Source organism: Ictidomys tridecemlineatus, chromosome 4, assembly GCF_052094955.1.
Source record: "Ictidomys tridecemlineatus isolate mIctTri1 chromosome 4, mIctTri1.hap1, whole genome shotgun sequence".
Classification (NCBI taxonomy): Eukaryota; Metazoa; Chordata; class Mammalia; order Rodentia; family Sciuridae; genus Ictidomys; species Ictidomys tridecemlineatus.
The window spans coordinates 142,270,784-142,289,258 of NC_135480.1; the positions used below are offsets into that span (position 1 = coordinate 142,270,784).

At 42.7% G+C, this 18,475-nt stretch overlaps 1 protein-coding gene across 2 annotated transcripts in view; it reads right to left on the bottom strand.

Moving 5' to 3' along the window:
• Positions 1-384: 384 nt before the first annotated feature.
• Positions 385-18,475, bottom strand: part of Entrep1 (endosomal transmembrane epsin interactor 1) — a 60,947-nt gene continuing 42,856 nt past the window's right edge. For both annotated transcript variants that reach the window (XM_021725619.2, XM_040285683.2), the window contains 8 exons: positions 16,526-16,654; positions 14,697-14,804; positions 14,441-14,574; positions 8,456-8,585; positions 8,220-8,298; positions 6,686-6,838; positions 4,212-4,504; positions 385-1,249 (listed from right to left, as the gene is read on the bottom strand). In XM_021725619.2, coding sequence (XP_021581294.2) covers positions 1,046-1,249; positions 4,212-4,504; positions 6,686-6,838; positions 8,220-8,298; positions 8,456-8,585; positions 14,441-14,574; positions 14,697-14,804; positions 16,526-16,654 — 1,230 coding nt within the window. In that variant the 3' untranslated portion in view covers positions 385-1,045. The remainder of the gene's footprint in view (positions 1,250-4,211; positions 4,505-6,685; positions 6,839-8,219; positions 8,299-8,455; positions 8,586-14,440; positions 14,575-14,696; positions 14,805-16,525; positions 16,655-18,475) is intronic.

Consider the following 18,475-nt stretch of genomic DNA (forward strand, 5'->3'; position numbering starts at 1 on the left):
TTTCTGGTCACCTTTAGTACTCTTGGCCTCTCCTTCTTCTGGAACATTCTTCCCTGACCCTGCAGTGTTATTTCCTCAAAGAAGCCCTCCCCGAGCACCCCTTCCTGCCTAGCACTAGTTCCCAACCTGTAATTGCATTAGTGTTCAAGACTCCACTAGAATGCAGCACCTCAAAGCCACTTAGCCCAGCACCAGCCGAGCCCACGAAGGATATGGGTACGTTGTTATCCCCCTTGGGATTCACCTCAAGCCATGTTCAGGTGCTTTGGAGATTAAACTGGTTTGGCAGCCTGCCTGTGGAACCTGACCACCATTGCTCCAAGCTCCAGCTCCGTAAGGTAAGGCCTGTTCACCTGAGCACACACAAACACTGCACGCCAAGCCTGAAGGTCCAAAACGTTTTTATTCTCGTTCTGCCTTAGGTGCTCTAGTTTTGCAAGCATGAATAAATGGAATCAACAATAATTCTCTCCCTAAATGTCTTTCATTAAAAGGTGCCACTTACAGTTTCCTGTTTTTCCTAAAAAGAGTGTGATTTGAGAGTAACCTAAAAAGAGGCTTGAGGATTGCAGTCACATCGGGGTTAATCACTGTGTCTCCTGCCAATTCCTCTCACTGAGCAGTGAAAGGCCGCAGGCAGTTATAAATAGCAGCCCTTGAAGCTCTGTCCTTCCAACAGGGAGAAAGAACTTGGCAACCAGGAGAGACATGAGGGTGAGGTGGGCAAAGAATCCTTAGCCCAGTCTCTGCCCCCGCTGGGACATGTGACCCTCAGGAATGCTGCGAGACCCGGCAGAGGAAGGAGACAGCTCACCACCTTCCCCTCAAACTCCTGCATCCAAACCCAAGAGGGCCTGGGAAAGTCTGTTGGTTCACCCTGCAGTGCCCCCAACAGCAAAAAGGGGAGCCAGGGAGCAGGAACAAACATTCTCCAGGGTACCTCCCTCTGAGGAACTCCCAGAGGGGGACCCCGACTCTCAACCAGTACATAGCACAGAGAATAGGGGACTTCTTTCCCTTGGAGTGGTCTTCCATCTTCCTTGGTTCACAGGACAGTCTCCCGGATGACACCAATAAGGCTGTGTGGCCGCTCGGCCTCTGCTCTCGAGGGTCTCCTCTCCACTCTCGGCCTCCCTGCCGGGACGAAGGTGCTCAGGTCACCACAGCTCCGCAGGTGCAGCAGGCCAGGCTGTCTCCGCGAGGGCAGCGTGTGGACCCTGGAAGTGCTGGGCTGCGGTGGGGCCATTATCTTTGAGAGAATAAGGAGAGGGCAGGAGAGACTAAGCTTCACCAGATGAGGCCCACTGACCTGTGTTCTGTAACTATCCTTGTATTTTTAAATTTTTTTAATGCTGCATCGCAATTACAGATAATAGTGGGACTCAAGCCGTGTTCATACATGCACATAATTTGATCAGTCTCATTCCCCAGCACCTTCCCTTTCCTTCCCCTCCTCCCTCCTCTCTCCACTTAGCGTACTCTACTACTCCCTTCAATTATTATTTCGATTGGTGCATTATGTTTATATATTTACATGCATTATGGTCTATTCACCATAGACATGGCATATTTGGTAGGTTTTTTCCCCCCAGTACTGCCCCCTGCCCTCCCCTCCTCCCTCCCTCTTAATCCGTTCCTCTACTCTATTGGTCTTCCCTCTATTTTCATGAGATCTCCCTTCTTTTAAATTTCTCCCCCCACCCCCGCCAGGTTTTTAATTGCTTCCAAAATAAGGGAAAGAAAAGGGGGTATCTTCCCAAAGTAGAACCTATTTGGAATTCCACAGATACTTTTAATATACTGGCTCTTTTCTAAAGTTCTTAAGAAATTCTCCAAACTTTCTACTGTTTTAACAGTAGACCCACCACACTCAATTGGTCAACTGCAATTTCTTGCTTTATATTTCACATTCTTCTCATCAGTTTTCTCCAACTTCCCTATAGTCTAAGCCAGAGATTCTCATTACTAGAGAGGTGGGGGGGGGAGGCATGGAAGATGCTAGAGACATGAATGCCCACACGCAACCGATTCTGACAGTCTAGAGGGCAGTTCAAGCATGGGTGTTTTTAACAAGGACACAGGTGAAATTTAGTTACCACTGGTCTAGTCAGATCATGGGTTTAAAAAAAACGTCACCTAGGACCAATAATGCTCCGGGTGGATCTCACGACCCTTCAATAAACAAAATTTAGATGAGGCCAATTTATTTGGAAAAGCTATTTAAGAATGGTTCTGCAAGATCTGTTTTGCAATGGGTTTGAATGTATAATAATATCAGTTACTCTAAAGCAAAAATATGGGAAGTCCCTAATCCAGCTGGGACTGAAAGAAGAGGGCTGTCCAGTTAATGTAATTTTGGAGAATTATACAGACATGTCCATGGGACCTCTGATAACAGCAGCACCTTGGGGAAACTCAGGAGCCGCCACCTCCCATTGCACAATAACCATCCAGAGGACTTTGTTTCATTTGTACCATTCTGAGCCGGTAAGGTCATTAGGAGGTTAGTCTCCCAAAGATGGAATGTTAAATTTTGCTAACACTCTGAAATAATATTATATTTGTCTTGAAGGCCTGCCTTTGTTTCTTGATCAAGGAGAAAATTCTAACATTCATTAAATTTCACTGTGTTACATGATATGTTTAGGAGAAAATTTTTTTTTTATATTGAGGGGAATTAAAATGCAGTCATTCTAGTGAGGGTAAAGAAAGTGAAAGTGTGCAAGGCTGGGTTGAATCAGTGTCCCCTTCTGTTGTCCTCGCCTGCCTTCTGGGAGGGGTGTGGCATCATGATAACTGACCTGTGGGGATCCAATTCTGGAAGGCCCCAGCATATGTCAGCCACAACAGTCTCAGTACTTGAAATTTTAACCAGTCTAGGATTCAAGGACCTGGCAGACTTTGTAATTATAACACCTGGACAACTGTAAATGCCTGTTCTTTTTCCTCAGAGCTATTTCTCAGAGAGCAAGACTTTGAAAAAGTCTGAAGGATGCTCCAACAGCGAAGGTTGGTGGCCTTCGAAAAGTAGTTCTAAATACTCCTGTTTATTGAGCTATTGGGGCTGGACTGAATGAAGGGAGCAGAGAATGACAACTAATGTAGGTCAGGGTTGCCAGGATGTAACTGTCTCCCCTACATAGGCTACTAAATGGAACCTGACCCAGCATCATTGACTGAACACTCTTTTAGAGAGCAAACCAAGCAGGGTCTGAAGTTCAAGTATCTCTTCCTGAAAGTAATCAGATCGTTCTTCTCCCCTGGGCCCCTGAGGGAGTAGGAGAGATTTTGACTTCCGGTTTCAATAAGAAGTGGAAGAACAGAGAAGAGAGCAAGAAGTGGGTGTATTCAAGCTACCTTAAATTTTTACCTAGAATCCTGGAAGTGGTGATTACCCTGAAAATAGTCCAAATTCAACTTGAGAAGTATTTGTTTGGTATTTAATGCTCAAAGGCGCTGAGCCAGGTCACACCAAGTGCTTCTGTGCACTGAGCCACAGCAACAGGGTAAACACCTAAAAGTTAACAGCGTTTCAAATGTTGGAGAGGTTTTTACCAGGAGGCAATTCCACTAATTCAGAGGTCTGGGGGTTTAGACCACCATTTTATTTATCATTTTAATTCCCCTCAATATCACCTAGCCCAATCCTTCACTTTAGAGATGAGAAACCTGAGATCCAGAAGGATTATGTGCATACCCAATTTTACCATTTCTCTGAATTACTCCCACTTAGAAAACTGCCTTATACTTTTCAGTTGTGGAAAGGAAAAAGTGTTTATTCCTTTACGTCCTATCGGCTCATTTATCTTGCTAAGCAATTTGTGAGAATGTGAATCACTCCCAGAATCTTGCCAATATTAAGATTCACCTTAAGTCATCATTTTTGAAGGGTTGAGAAAACACTTCACATCAAGGGAAACCTTGAATTCGGGAACTCGAATGTTGTGAAGGATACTGTCTGCATCCTTTGCTTTTTCTAGGCCTGCTTCCATGTCCCAGAAAACTGAGTTCTCTTCCCTTTGACCAAGAGCACCACAGAAAAGTCACTGCATCTAGAAGGAAGCCTCTCCAGCTTCCTCTCTCCCCATCCCCTGATCTCCTATCCCCAGGGGCCTGAACCTACTCTGCCCTGGGTGGGAAATCAGAGAGCTACTCAAGCTGCTATGGGAACCAGTTATCAGATTCATGCCCAATATCAAAAACAAAACTACCTGTTCCAGGAAACTGGCACTTGTGATAGCTTCCTCCATGTGCTCTTCGTCAGACTTCAAAACAGATTTAATGTTTTCTACAAGTTCATGGATGTCTGGAGTCATACTGCAGGAGGATTGCTCCAGGAACCTGGCCACCAGCAGTTTGGTATCTATGTAAGACTTATAGTCTATCAAAGACCGTGGTCTGCATCTTGATGCTCTTGGTCTCAAGCCTCTTCTTAGAGTCACTGCGGCCAGATCCAGCCTCCTTTCGGTCTGTGTTGCAGCTTCACAGCTGAGCACTGGGGTGGCTGTGGGCAGATAAATAACATGTCCTCGTTGGCCAAGCCCCTTTGAACATAGGCCACAGAACTTAGCACGGAAAGCATCTGACAAATGCCTATAGCCATGCACATCTTGCTTTTCATCTTACAGAAGGAGAAGGGTGGTGGGGACAACAATGGCACAAGCCAATTCCCTGAAGTGCATTTCCAACTGGACATGTCCCAAGACATTCAACTATGTCACATAAAGCACAATCCCCAAGGTAAAGACAAGATGACAGAGAATAGAATCCAGAATGTAACCCATAGTGGAGCAAGTTCCATGGGGTATGGCAGATAGATGGGATGGATGAGCTAAGCAGAAAAATCATGGTTGACCAATGAATGAATATTCCAAGCAGGGAGGATGGAGGAGTCACCGACAGAAAAGAAGGGACTGAAAAGAAACAAGACTGTGTAGTGAATATAATGCTATGTTCACTTTGACTGTACCTTTGTCCTAAACATCCTCAAGGGCATTGTACTGACTTCTATTACCGATGTTCACACCATGGCTATGAGGTAGATCTATATGGCTATTACAGAAAATTAGGGTGCAGAAAAATTACACATCATTCTGAAAGTCAAATAGGGGCCTGGGAAATCCATAAGAGGCTCTAATTTGCATGGCTACCTGCATCATCAGCAAAGATGTAAAGACCAGCCAAATGCTATTGCACCATGAAGCATGTGAGGCGGAACAAAAGTCTGGTCTCCATGTGTCCAAAACCTAGCCAGCAGCCTTCAGTGTATACAAAACTGGCGACTTCAGTCTGGGAAGATCTGATACGTATTTAGTATTCAAGGAAGACAGGAAGCAGTGGAGAAGCAGTGGAGTGGAGAGGAGGTGGAGGAACAGGAGCATTCCCTTTCCTCTAAAGAAAGTAGACCTGAGGAGCCCTAAACTGGGGCTAGAGGTTGTTCTCTCAGGCTGCCATTTGCATGTTACAGAGAGCAAAAGCCTTCCAGAAATACACACGAAACACACTCCTGTGTGAGGACAATCAGAATCTACACTAGTTTGGTTGAAAGCGACCTAGTGCCTTCCCCAATGAAGCCATCCAATGGGTAACCATATGTCATCCTCACAGGGCTGAAGAATGGGAAGGGTTTCCGGAAAAATCTCCCTTAGCCATGTAAACAGCTGAGTTCTCATGGAAGCCTGCAGGTGGCCAGCTTGAGTCCTCAGCTTGCCAAGTAGGGTACGGGAGACCCAAGTGGAGGCAGGTCTTGGAATCAGGGGCGAGGCTGCCCAGTGTGCTGGGTTGCAGAGGTACACTCAGGCCAGGCAACGGGACTTCCTCCCGCTCTGAAGCGGCTGCAGAAACAAGAGGAGGGTTTCCTGTGGCTCCCGCAAGGTCAGTCCAGAGCTGTGGAACAACTCGTGCTGTCAGAGGGACTGAACCCAGACTGCAAGGGCTCAGACAGGAGCTAAGAGACAGTTGTGTCAGAAGGTGTCCAGAGTTTAATTTTCACAGAGTTTGAGAAGAGCAAAGACCACCTACTAGAATTGTTCCCCAAAAGAAGTCCCTGCTAATGAAATCACACAACATTTTGATTTTATTTCTGTACCTCTTTACTTTTAAATATTTTTCTACAGTAGTAAGCTATTTGGAGAATGTCTATGTGTTCAGATATTCACCAAAAAGATCCATTTAAAAATTTTTTTACATTATTCAAATAACATCTCTATTCAAGCAAAAGTTTAAATGGAGAGGGAGATTAAGTGTGGGAGTATGTTTCACTTTATCTAAAGTTCTTAAAACAAGGTTAGATTTCAATAGTTCAATCTACTCCCACACATGTTTAATTATAGAAGGGGGAGGGTAAAAACAATATATCCCCATGACTTATTCCCACAGAATTATAAGCAACTAGAAATCAGAACTAGGTTTCCATAATTTTCTTCCTGTAGGACCAGTGTCATATGCAACAAAATACCTTTGACGCCAATGACTTCAAACACAAATTCTTTTCCATCCTTAAAAAAAGTGTCAGAAATAAATCCCAGTGTGCATACAGAATACCTATTTCCTCACAACTTCTTAACCTCCTTCGAGATCCCACTTAAATTGCAGGTCCCTGGGCTGGCCAGAATCACCCGCTTCACCTGACATCTTTAGGCAAATAAGCACAGTGGACTGCAAAGAGCTTGGGGGATGACATCACCTCTCTCCTCAGAATGGTGAAGGACAGGGTCACTCCTTGATCTTGTCCTTAGCGGTGGGAGGGTTCTCCAGTTTCTTGAGGGATGCTCTGGATGTGAGCTGGGAATTGCTGTGGGTGTGCTTTCTTCTCCAGTTGTGTTAGAAATTTCCCCACCTGATTTTTTTAAAGGAAAAAAAACAAATTATTTCACCATCTATAGCCTTGAAATTGTTGGGCAGGAAACACCTGTGAGCCCAAACCTGCCAGGGTGACAGTAGTATAGTTAATAACATTTACTTAGGCTGCTGGCCCAGTAAGTTTTTATTTCCTAGCTCTATGGGAAAACTGACTTCTCCAAACCACTCCAAAAACCAAAAAAAAAAAAAAAAAAAAAAAAGTTAAGCCCAAGAGCAAAATAAAGAATGTATGCCAAAATGTCAGATTTTTTTTCTTTTTGCTCAGAATCTTCTCCACTGAAGAATCCTGATATAGCTCTGAAAAGAGATTCAAGAGATTTTATCATTTCTAAATGTTCAGAATGAGTTTGCTTCCGTGGAAGGAACTACCTGCACAAGTGAGGGGCTGCCCCAAGCTGTAGACCAAAGCCTGGCAGAGGGACATCTGCATAATTCAGAGTTCACCCAGAGATGCGGAACTCCAGCATAGTCCAGTTAAGGAGCCAGTGGCTACTAAATCAGTCAGTAAAACCACTCAAGATTTGGATGACCTCTGCTCAGAAATAAAAGTACATCATTTGGGAACCTGATCTGCAGTTTGGAAAATATTTTTTAATGCAAGAATTACAAACACATTTAGGGTAACTGAATATTAATTCATAATTCTACTTCAGATGGATGGAAGGCTGGGAGTGTAGTTAAAGCACATGCCTCACACGTACACACACACAAGGTAAACAGAAACCCAATCCAAATGGTACTGTTGAAAAATTACTTCTATCTAAAATAGCTAAAAGTTGATTCATTATTTATTACCATTTGCAATTTTGTCCTAGTGGACAATTCTTTGGGTCATTTAAAACCTCCCCAAAGAGAGAAAGCTATAAAAATGATATCATTAAATTACAAGGACAAATGTGAACTGACTCTAGTATTTACCATAGGACTAAAAGTCAGAATTCACTAAATGTTAAAGCAGCATGACCAGGGCACTAGGTTATAAATGACACAGTGCAATCCTACAACAAACCACCCTGCAATAAATGAAACCTTTATTCCTTCAAAGGACTTCAGCTTATTTTAATAGGAGAAAAGATAGGAAGGCCAAATTAAACTTTAATCTATTTCACAGGTTCCTGGAAATAGACCTGATTATTCATAAAAGATTCTAAGGATATATTTTCTTTTTCTTTTCACAATTGGGTCCCATTTACAAATACTAATAGTTGATAATATTTTTGCACCTGGAAAGAAGTATATAGGTTGATCCATTTTCTCCAAGAATACCTGACCTCCAACAAAACAGAAGACATGTTGTTTTTCTACCATGTTTTAATGAACTGAATCATGACTTTGGGCAGTGGGAATGTGTCTATTACCTTGAGTCACTTGTGTGCAAACTGGTTCCAAAGGTCTCGCAGCAGCTTCTGATCCTTCTGGTATTTGGAATGAAGATCCCTGAATCACAGGAAAAGACAGGGTTATTTTGCTGATATTCAACTCACTGCTCATCCCCAGTGAACTCCTTAAAATGATGTGCAGGGCAGTCTCCCCTGAGAGAGCCATGTGGCCTGTTTACAGTCAATGTACAAAAGGCAGACACTCTGAACAATACCTGCTCCTGGTCCATCTGGCTCACCACAGCTTCATATGGAGGTGGGGGGTCCAGGGGACAGAACACTTCCACACCTTTGATTCGAGCTCCGTAGATGTGTGGCAGTGGAATGATGTCAGGACCAACCATCCTAGGAAGAGCATCTTGGCATAAGGAATCACGTTCTACCGACTGGGCCTCAGACTGCAGGGGCTCCTGGACATGGGCCTCTGCCTCTAGACTACGGGGAAAACCACTTGCCCCTATCAGAGTCCAGGAGAGGGAGGTCAATCTGCATTGCTCCTGATGGAGCTCCCAGAGTTCCTAACAAGTGGCCACACATCAAAGGCAACACCATCATGCTTTTAAGTCAAAAAGCAAACAATGATCCATAGAGACAGCAAACGGAGGAGTGGTTGCCAGAAACTGAGGGAGGGGAGGAGGGCGTGGCAAACTGGCGAAAGGTCCTGAGTTCATCTGTGTTATGAACACCAACAACAACGACCACAAAGCTATAACTAACTCAAGATTTCAGGAAAGGAATATATTTGAAGGTTCTCCCATTCAGCCAAAACAGACAGTGTGGATTTAGAGAAGGTGGACTGAAGAAGACAAATGTACCACATACCCTGTGGATTTATTAAAATGGTGGCCGCTGTTCTCTTGGTTTAATTCCTCCCTTGAGGAATTCCCTAGTCCTGCAGGCCTTCACTGTTACCTCTCTCTTCTTCTTCATTGTCTCCCACTTCTGCTCTTTAAGTGGGGAGGGCTGAGGATTCTTTAGTTATTAAAACTTATATTTCCAATATTTACCCATAAAAGTGTTATAACCCCCACACTTAATCATTTAAAAGTTATTAAACTACAGACTTTCTTTCCCAACTGACTTACTCCCACCCAAATAAAACTATATGCTTTTTCATCTTAAGTGCTGCCTAAATAATAGGGGTTTTTGTTTGTCTTGCACCATTAGTAAGGGATCACTAATAGCAAAATAAAAAACAAACACAAAAACCCATGAGATTTCCTGCCCGTGTTTGTAGAAAATTCTACCAAAAAAAAAAAAAAAAAGCCTTTGATAATGAAGAATATAAATTTTAAAATAATTACTATAAAATACACAAAAAAAACAGAAAACCTATACTCTGATTATAGAGTATTACAAAATGAAAAAAAAAAGATAATAGGAAAAGTTCAATGTCTGCTCTTGAAAAATAAAAAGGTAAAAAAAAAAAAAAAAAAAAAAACAAGAGATAATGAGAAGATAGATTCTGAGCCAGTTACATGCAGGGGACTGTTTTGGGGGAAGAAGTGCTCTCTGGATTTAAAATTGGTTCATTTATTCTTTGTGCCCATTTACAAAATAAAAAGGGAATGGGGAGTGTCAAAAAATGTGATATTCTTTTTTCCTAACAATAAAACTCATTAAAATCTAGGATTTGGCAGAATGAGAAATGGGAGAACACTCCTCTCGATCTCGATCCCTGCCTGTCCTGAAAGCGGGGACAGCAGGGTCTAGGTGGACTCATCCGGTCTGAACAAAGGGCCAAGCATAAAGGGTCCTGGCCTAGAAGGATTGGGAGGGTCCCAGCAAAGTCACCCTGCAGGAGATGTTCTCCCTGAGAAAAGGACTTGTGAGCAGGTCTCATCCAACTTCCCTCTCCAGCTGAAGCTGCATAAGAACCACATAAATGCTGAGCCACTTCCTGGATCTAACTGAAGATTCTTTTTGACTAAGGAACTAGGCAGGTTTTTTAATCAATGAGACCTTTAGACCCCTGGAGGGACAGTCTTCAGTCCTCATTTGCATAACCCCATGCACCATCTTTCCAATCTTTACAAACCTTTGGCTTTCCCCCCTCAGCAAATGGCACATGCAGAGGGCCACCATGTCCTCTGTGTAGGCAGTTACTGCCCCCAGCTTTGCTTGCCTGTTTTGTTAGCTCTCAAGGTCTTTCTTTAACATTTCCAACCCAGTGGTACCTACATGTTCAGAGAGGAACCCTTGCTGAGGGTCAAGAAGTCAGAGAAGTAGGCTTCCATTTTAGACCCTAAACTACAGCAAAATCTCTTCAGAAGGAAATGTGAAGGGAAGAGAAGATACAGTCTATGTAAGTAGAACACAAAATGAATGACTTTCTCAGTGATTACTGCATTGACTACAAAAGCCCCATTTATGGGAGATACTCTAGAGTTGATGCAGAAGGGAAGTTCCTTTCCTATCAAGCAACTTTTTATTTTACTTGCCTTGGGAAAACAAGGATTCACGGGGGCAAAGGGGTCTGCTATACACTGGCAGGTTGCTTTTGCTCTACTCTGACGGCCTGTGGTGTGCTCAGGTTCCTATTTGTGTCCAGTGCTTCTGGGTGATTTCAATGCATGACCAGGATTAAGCACCACTGCAGAAGGAAATGGACCCGGTGGTTGAGATTAAAGCCCTGTTCTATCTGGGAAAGTTAATCAGATTTTTATTAAGAATGAAGGTCTTTAGAAAACTGCTGCCAGATAAGATTAAGAGCTCAATGTTTCTCAAGAGTAGGACACATACTGAGAACATTTTAAAGCTCACAACTGATAACAGTAGAACATCACTGGTATGGCCTGAATGTGTCCCCCCAAATTCCTGGGTTGGAAACTTATTCCCCAACGCAACAGTGTTGGAGGTAGAGCCTCTGGAGAGTGATTCAGGTCATGAGGGCAGAACCTTCATGAATAGATTAATGCTGCAATAAAAGGGGCTCGCGGAAGGAGGTTCTCTTTTGTTCTTCTGCCATGTGAGGACACAATGTTCCTCCTCTCTGGAGGACACAGGAACAGAGTACCATCTTGGAACCGGAGATCAAACCTTTGAGCACTTTTATCTTGATAAGTTCTTCTATAACTGTAAGAATAAATGTCTATTCTTTATAAATTTCCAGGATATGTTACTCTGCTATGGTAGCACATACAGACTAAGAAAAGTAGTCTGAACTTTGGTTTTAAGAAAGTTTTTTTATGTCCATTATCTCTTAACTGCCCTCCCAGCAGCTGTGGGACAACACAGGTGAATGAAGAAACGGAGGCTCAGAAACGGAAAGAGACTAGTCCAGGGTTACCTGTAAAGACACTCCCAGAGTCAGGGCTCTTTCACATTCATCATGAAGTCCCTAAGAAAACTGATCATGGGCCTGAAAATGAAGAGGTCACTCCAACAGCTGACACAAAACATGCTCTACTCTGTGCTATAAATAGGCCTTGGCAACTTACCCCAGGTTGATGCTGCAACCAAGGCACCTTTGACCAAGCGAAGACCTCCAGCTGTCCACGGAAACCTGCACCCTGTCACTGGGCACATGGTGGCAGAACTGCTGCCTTTTTGATTCCTGGCACAAGCCAACTTCTAAGGATGGGGGACAGCCTGGAGTAGTAGAGTAGGGGTACACAGCCCTCTCCTCTACTTACAAATCAATTCACAAAGTAGATAGCCATCTTTGGACAGAAGCCTCAACTGCAATCAGACTTCTGTTTATGACAGTAACTTGAGAAGCCCTTTCTCAAGAAGATACCAAAGCCCGAAGTAGTTGTATTTATAGAAGTTAAATAAATAAATCTCTTCTGAGAGGGCTTACTACCTTACAAGAAATAGATGGCCTCTTTGGTGCAAAAACTGTTGACATACCTGGCCATGGAAATATGGACAAAAACATTCCTGCATATCTTTGCCTACCTGCTTATAAGAATCAACAACTGAGGCTGAACAGCTAATATCTATAAAGTTGAGTTACACTGTGAATCTAGCAAATTCAGTCCAATTTAAAAATACCTTTGACAGAATATGTATCTAAATATAAGTTCAATCATTTTAAAAGGAAAAGTATACTGCACTCTGATATTGCAGAAATGCACAAAATGAGGGTGTTTGCCCACTGGCGATTTGATCCAGAACTCCAGGCATATATTCCAGACTGGGTGGGTCTTCTTTCTCACAAGGGTATTTTGCTTGAGTTCCCTGACCCCCAGAGCCCTACCAATTTCTGGACATGGTAAAGCCCTTGGCGAGAAGCATGTCAGTCTTCTCCCAACTTGGATTTGACCGGAGGCTGTCTCAAGACTCAGAAGAACAAATATAAAAATATACCCAGGTCCCCAAAATGTGTGGAATCCATACCGACAAACATCAAGATGGTGGAGCAGAAAAGAGAAAGGGAAGAAGAGAAAGCAAGGTGGGGAGACTGCAGGACATGTGCTGGACAGCAGGACTCCTGAAGCACATGAGTCACTCTCCCTTTCTGCCACTGCAGGAAATCAAATCTGTCTGTTGCCTCCTCTGAGGTCAACCAAGTGCTCACCCGCAAGCTCAGAGAGCCAGGATTCTTACTGAAGATGGCATCTCTCTTCCTAACGATGAAGCAACAGTCGTTTTCACTGTACTCCAGCGTGCCCTCTGTAGACTTCCTGAAACTGGGCTACAGTTTTAGCAAATATGTCCAGTGGCACCCAAATAATCTGTGTTTTGTTGCTATAGCTCTTCAGCAACTGTATGTCTTGGTTCATTTCCTGCAAGACTATGGAAGCTACCCTGGCCCCTGAAGCTTTAAAATGCCAGAAGGCCACTCCCCAAAGAGAGGCTGAGCTATCCCACAGCTGCCCCAGGCCATCTGTCCACTCAGCTGACACCCTCTCCAGCTTGTGATCACTGCTGCCTCTGTCTGGGCAGGGAAGGGAGGGGGTTCAGGATTTTCTAGTAGGACAGGTCAGGAAGAGCATTAACAGTGCCTAGTGGGACCCATTTGAAAAGTCACATATAGCTGCCCTGAACTTTAGAAAATGTTTTTCCAATAACCACAAGCCTGGCACCAAAACGGTTTGTTAACTTTACATATACTACAGAAATTAAAAAGTTGAAATGCATAGCCCTCAGGATAACAAGTTCAAGACACTAGTCTTACTGCAAATGCAGAGGTTTTTCTTTGGGGGCTTAAGTATAAGTTTGCTTATTGTTTAAACTCAGCTTAAGGTCACTTCTTCCAGGAAGCCATTCCCATCTCACTATTCTAGGTTAGGCAGACCTCCTCTGTGCACCCCAAGTGTCTCTTTTGATCATAGTGTGATCCTTCAACACACATTCTAACGACCGAGGTGTATACTCCTTGATCGGAGGGAAGGAAGCAGGTCTAGCTCATTTTGAATTTCAAAAACCTAACACAGCAATGAGCAAGCAGCTAAGGATTGACTGTATGTTTGCTGCATGACTAAATGCGTTGTTCTTAAAGGTTCATTTCTGGAAGTCAGTAACAACCAGACAAATACAGGTGGCATTTTATTCTACAAATGATAATTCCAGATATTTGAAAAAAGATGGTCAAATTCTGAGCTGGAGGGCTGGGGATGTGGCTCAAGCGGTAGCGCGCTCGCCTGGCATGCGTGCGGCCCGGGTTCAATCCTCAGCACCACATACAAACAAAGATGTTGTGTCCGCCGAGAACTAAAAAATAAATATTAAAAATTCTCTCTCTCTCTCTCCTCTTTCACTCTCTCTTTAAAAAAAAAAAATCTGAGCTGGAGTTTGAAAAAGAAAATAAGCAAGGTGTCTATTTTCCTAAACCAGGATAATGCAATTAATAATTAATCTTTTCTTAATGGCTGGGAAGAATTTCATGATTGTTGGGACCTGCTGATGGTGTTATAATGAAACATCGATTTCGGCTAACTGGGAGCGTTTCCAGGGCAACAGCGACTTTCAATCATGTCAAATTACAATTGTTATCTCCCTGGGTGTCAGTTTTCTCTAGGAAGCTAATTGAAATTGAAAAAAGTATCTCTTTAGGTCAAGGTTTGACTTTTCTTCTGATTCATTGGGTTTTTCAGACAAAAGAGAAAAGAGACAATGAGAATTGAGAAACCTGACAAACAACACAATCCATCTATATTTCCAAGAAAAGTCAGAGTCTTGCTGTGACCTCTGGAGACTCAGTTTTCAAGACGGAGGACCCCACTGAGAACCGCAGCAGGACTTAGGGACCATACCTGCGGTTCATCCTCGGTGTGCATGAGTAAAAGGTGGCAAAGTAGGAAGGGGGAGGCACAGGCGGCACGAAGTCATCGGGGTCTGGAATGCGTCCGTGATCTTCCACGTCTTCTGCAGACATCTGGGATTCATCCTGATTAAAGGGCACTTTGGTGAGTCAGCACAAGGGCGAGGGGAGAAAAGCAATGGGTCACACCAAAGGGCGAGGGGCCGGCTCCGTGGACTCGGCACCCAAAGCTCCTGGCGTAGACTTACGATGCAGGATCGCCGGGTGGCGAAGATCTGCAGGTAGCGCAGGGCGGCGGCCACCAGGCAGACGGTGGTGGTCAGCGCGTTCAAGGCACACAGGGCAAAGAGGACTTTCTGAAACACGAAAAAAAAACATTGCTACGGAGCACCTGAGTGCAGACAGCCACCATGCAGTGTTAAAACATATCTGAATCATAAGCACAACATCCTGGGGAGACAAGGGCCCTGAAAAGACAAGTGTGAGATGGGTCTGGCTCCCGGAAGTCACCAAAATTAAGGCTGGCTGTAATTATGACCCTCCTGCAAGAGTGTGCACTTTTTCATCTTTAAAACTCATCTCAGAAGCTGTCTGTCTCAAAAAGACCTGGTATGATGATGTTATAGTTGGCCCTCTGTATCCTTGGGTTCCACATCTGCAGATTCAACCAACTGAAGATAGAAAATATTCAGGAAAAAAAAAAAAAGGGACTGACCATGCAGATTTTTTTCTTGCCATCATGCCCTAAACAGTACAATAACTATATAATATTTACATGGCATTAGGTATAGAAAATAATCTAGAGATGATTTGAAGAATACAAGAGGATATGTGTAGATTCTATGCAACTGATATGCTGTTTTAGGTAATGGTCTTGGACCTCACACATTTTGGTGTCCTCAGGGGTCCTGGAGCCAACCCCCCATCAATACCAAAGGATGCTTGCTTTCTGCAAGCACCAGAATGCTATCTAGAAACACACCTTCCAATGGAGTAGCAAAGTTATTTTCTGAAATTGGTGTTCCCTAGGATGTGATTCCCAGCCTCCCACCAGGACAGCATGGCTGCTTAATTTGTGGCCACTTATTGTATTTCAGGAGCAATTGGCAGTGCTGCTCCAAGCACCCAATTAGGGCACAGCAGGGGCCAAGGCAACCAGAGCATAAACAAGACTTCTTTCCTCTGAGCACAGCAGCAAAGGCAATTCCAAAAGTTTCTTTTGCCACAGTCCTGGCTCCTGCGTGGGGCTTTCCCCAAGTTAAGGCCTGGCTCAGAAAGTTTGGCAGTGACTCAGCCATCAAATATGTAGAAGCCAAAGAAAGCAGGCCATTTTTACATCCACTAAACCCAGGGCTGGCAGCTTCCAACAGTTATCTTGCTCTGCTTAGAGATTCCTCCTCACAACAAAAATAAAACCAAAACAAAGATCTGCAGTAAACAATCCGAACAACAAATCAGGTTCACCAACTGATTTTGTCACTCACTGAACTGAATTTTTATATGCAATTCCCTAACAACGATTAATTTTGTATTTCTCTTTGAGATAAACTGTTATTTATTTTTAAGTTTTCTTTTTCATATTGTAGTTGTTACCTATTAAATGAGATAATGAATTTCTCCATTATTGTCTGGCCTACCTCTCTTCTTAGTCCATGCATCACAGAACAGCAACATCTGACAAAGCTCCATAATTCACTCATGCTAACCAATGAGCAGCAGAACAATGACAATGAGCTTGCAATTTAAGGTCTCTGCTAAAAGTTACACCACGCATGCATGGGCACACATATATGTATAGTTAGGCTCCTTTCCATTTTTTGCTAACTTACAATTCTTCAACACACAGAAAGTTGTGTATTCAAAAATTTTAAATTCATAATTTAAAGAAACAATAATCTGTGGTTCTTTCCATACTCAATTCTGCCTCTGAGTCACTAATGAAGAGGTTGCTCATATCTATGATCAGCAACTTAATTATTTGAGGACAGTGACAGGATAGGAACATTTCAAGTAACGTTGCCTTCATTAAGGGCACAATGGTATATTTCTTGGTGAGGCTGGAACATGTTCAACATACCTTAAGGAGAAGATGAACAGCACTACAAGGCTGAACTGGAAAGAGTTTCAAGGCATTTTCTTTGTCTGTGCATTTGGCTGGTTGAAATTCTTCACAACAGAAGCAAATCTTACCTTCACCTAAATCCACCTTAATGGAAAAGAGGTAGAACAATAATTTAATTATGAACTAAAATCACTCTCTTGCTGGACCACAAAACATCGGTCCTAAAGAATGTGATATAACATAATCAGGCAGTACCTGCATTAGTCAGAATAGGCAAAGGTATGCTACAGTAATCACCAAAACCAAAATTTCAGTGGCTTAACCAACAAAGGTTATTTTTCATACATGATACAAGTTCACAGCTGATCAGCAAGGGGATCTACTTAACATATCCCTTGGGGACACAGACCAATGGAACATCCACCATCTCCATGGCATGGCATGAATGACATGCTGTACAGATAGAGAGCACATGATCAATGGCACACTGGCACTTAAAATAGGATCACCAGATAAAATATAGGATGCCCAATTAAATTTGAATTCAGACAAACAATAATTTTTTAAAATATAAGTATGTCCCAAATGTTGCCTGAGGCATACTTATACTAAAAAAATTAACAGTTTATCCAATTAAATTATTCAAATTTAATTGGGCATCCTATATTTTTACTTATTAAATACAGCAACCCTACTTTAATGCTTCCTCCTGTGAATAATACTCATCGTTTGACCTCATAATTTTATTGCCAAAGCAAATCACATGGTCTCATCTAACTCCAAGAAGGTGCGAAGTCCAATCCATCATATATGTGAAACAAGCATATAGTATATCAAACTACTGTAGACCAGAGAGGGTTACAGAGAACTTTTTTCCACATCTTCAATGTAGCCATAGTTGTTACCTATTAAATAAGAGATAAAGTTCCTGAATTTCTCTTATATTTTCTGGCCAGCCAGAAAATGTTATTTGAAGTAGTAATTGATGCATAACCTCATCCATTTTTAGTGAGATGCTTTGCAAACTTTCAGTTACTTTTCAAGTTTTTCTTGGGTCCATGCTATGGAATTTGTAATACCAGATTTTGGCCACTAAGACCCATAATCTGAGGGTGAGGTTTATTCTCACTTGTTCTGCTGCCTGAGCTATTCAGAGTTGGCTTTATTTTGCCTAAAAGGAAAGGCTCTACCTCTTTCATTATTTGTTAAGTTAATTAGGCAGCTCTAATTTCACTAGCTGCAAAATTCTTCAGGAATCCTTATGAATGACTGAATATTCACACTATTTTAGTTGCTAAACAGAGGAGGCACCTTCTTATTGAAATGAAATTCTTAACCTCTAGTTACAGTAAGAAATATCAGTGTTTCAGAAAATTAAGAGAAAACTTGATTCCTTATAATCTGAGTAGACTAGGGAACTAAAGAAAAACATTCTGTTAGATTACATAATATTTGAGGGCAGAGGGACTATAGCTTCTTTTTATTTTGAGGTATAATTTACACCAAAAAAATATGAATCCTAAATGTTCAGTTTGAGGACTTCTATGTAATGCATACACCCATGTGTCCAAGCCCTTATGACTGCAGGACACTGCCATCTCCAGAGAAAGCCCCTCCTACCCTTCTCCATCAATCTCTGCCCCCACCTTCCTAGAGGCACCCCTGTTCTCAATTTTTGCCCATATATAGATTTGCCATCTATAGATTAGTTTTGCTTCTTCCAAAACTCCATGGATTCTGAAACATGTTTGATTGTTTGTCCTGAGATCACATTGAAAGGGATGCATTATTACATCAGATCTTGATATAAATTCTGCCTTAGGCACAAGGAATGACAACCTCAGTTACCGTGATGGCCTCCATCATCTCTATTAACTCATCCCCTTCTGGTCTCCATCTTTTCCTGGTGTGTCTATGAAAACGATTTACCTTAGCCATGTCCCCAAACCTAGATCCATAACCCCC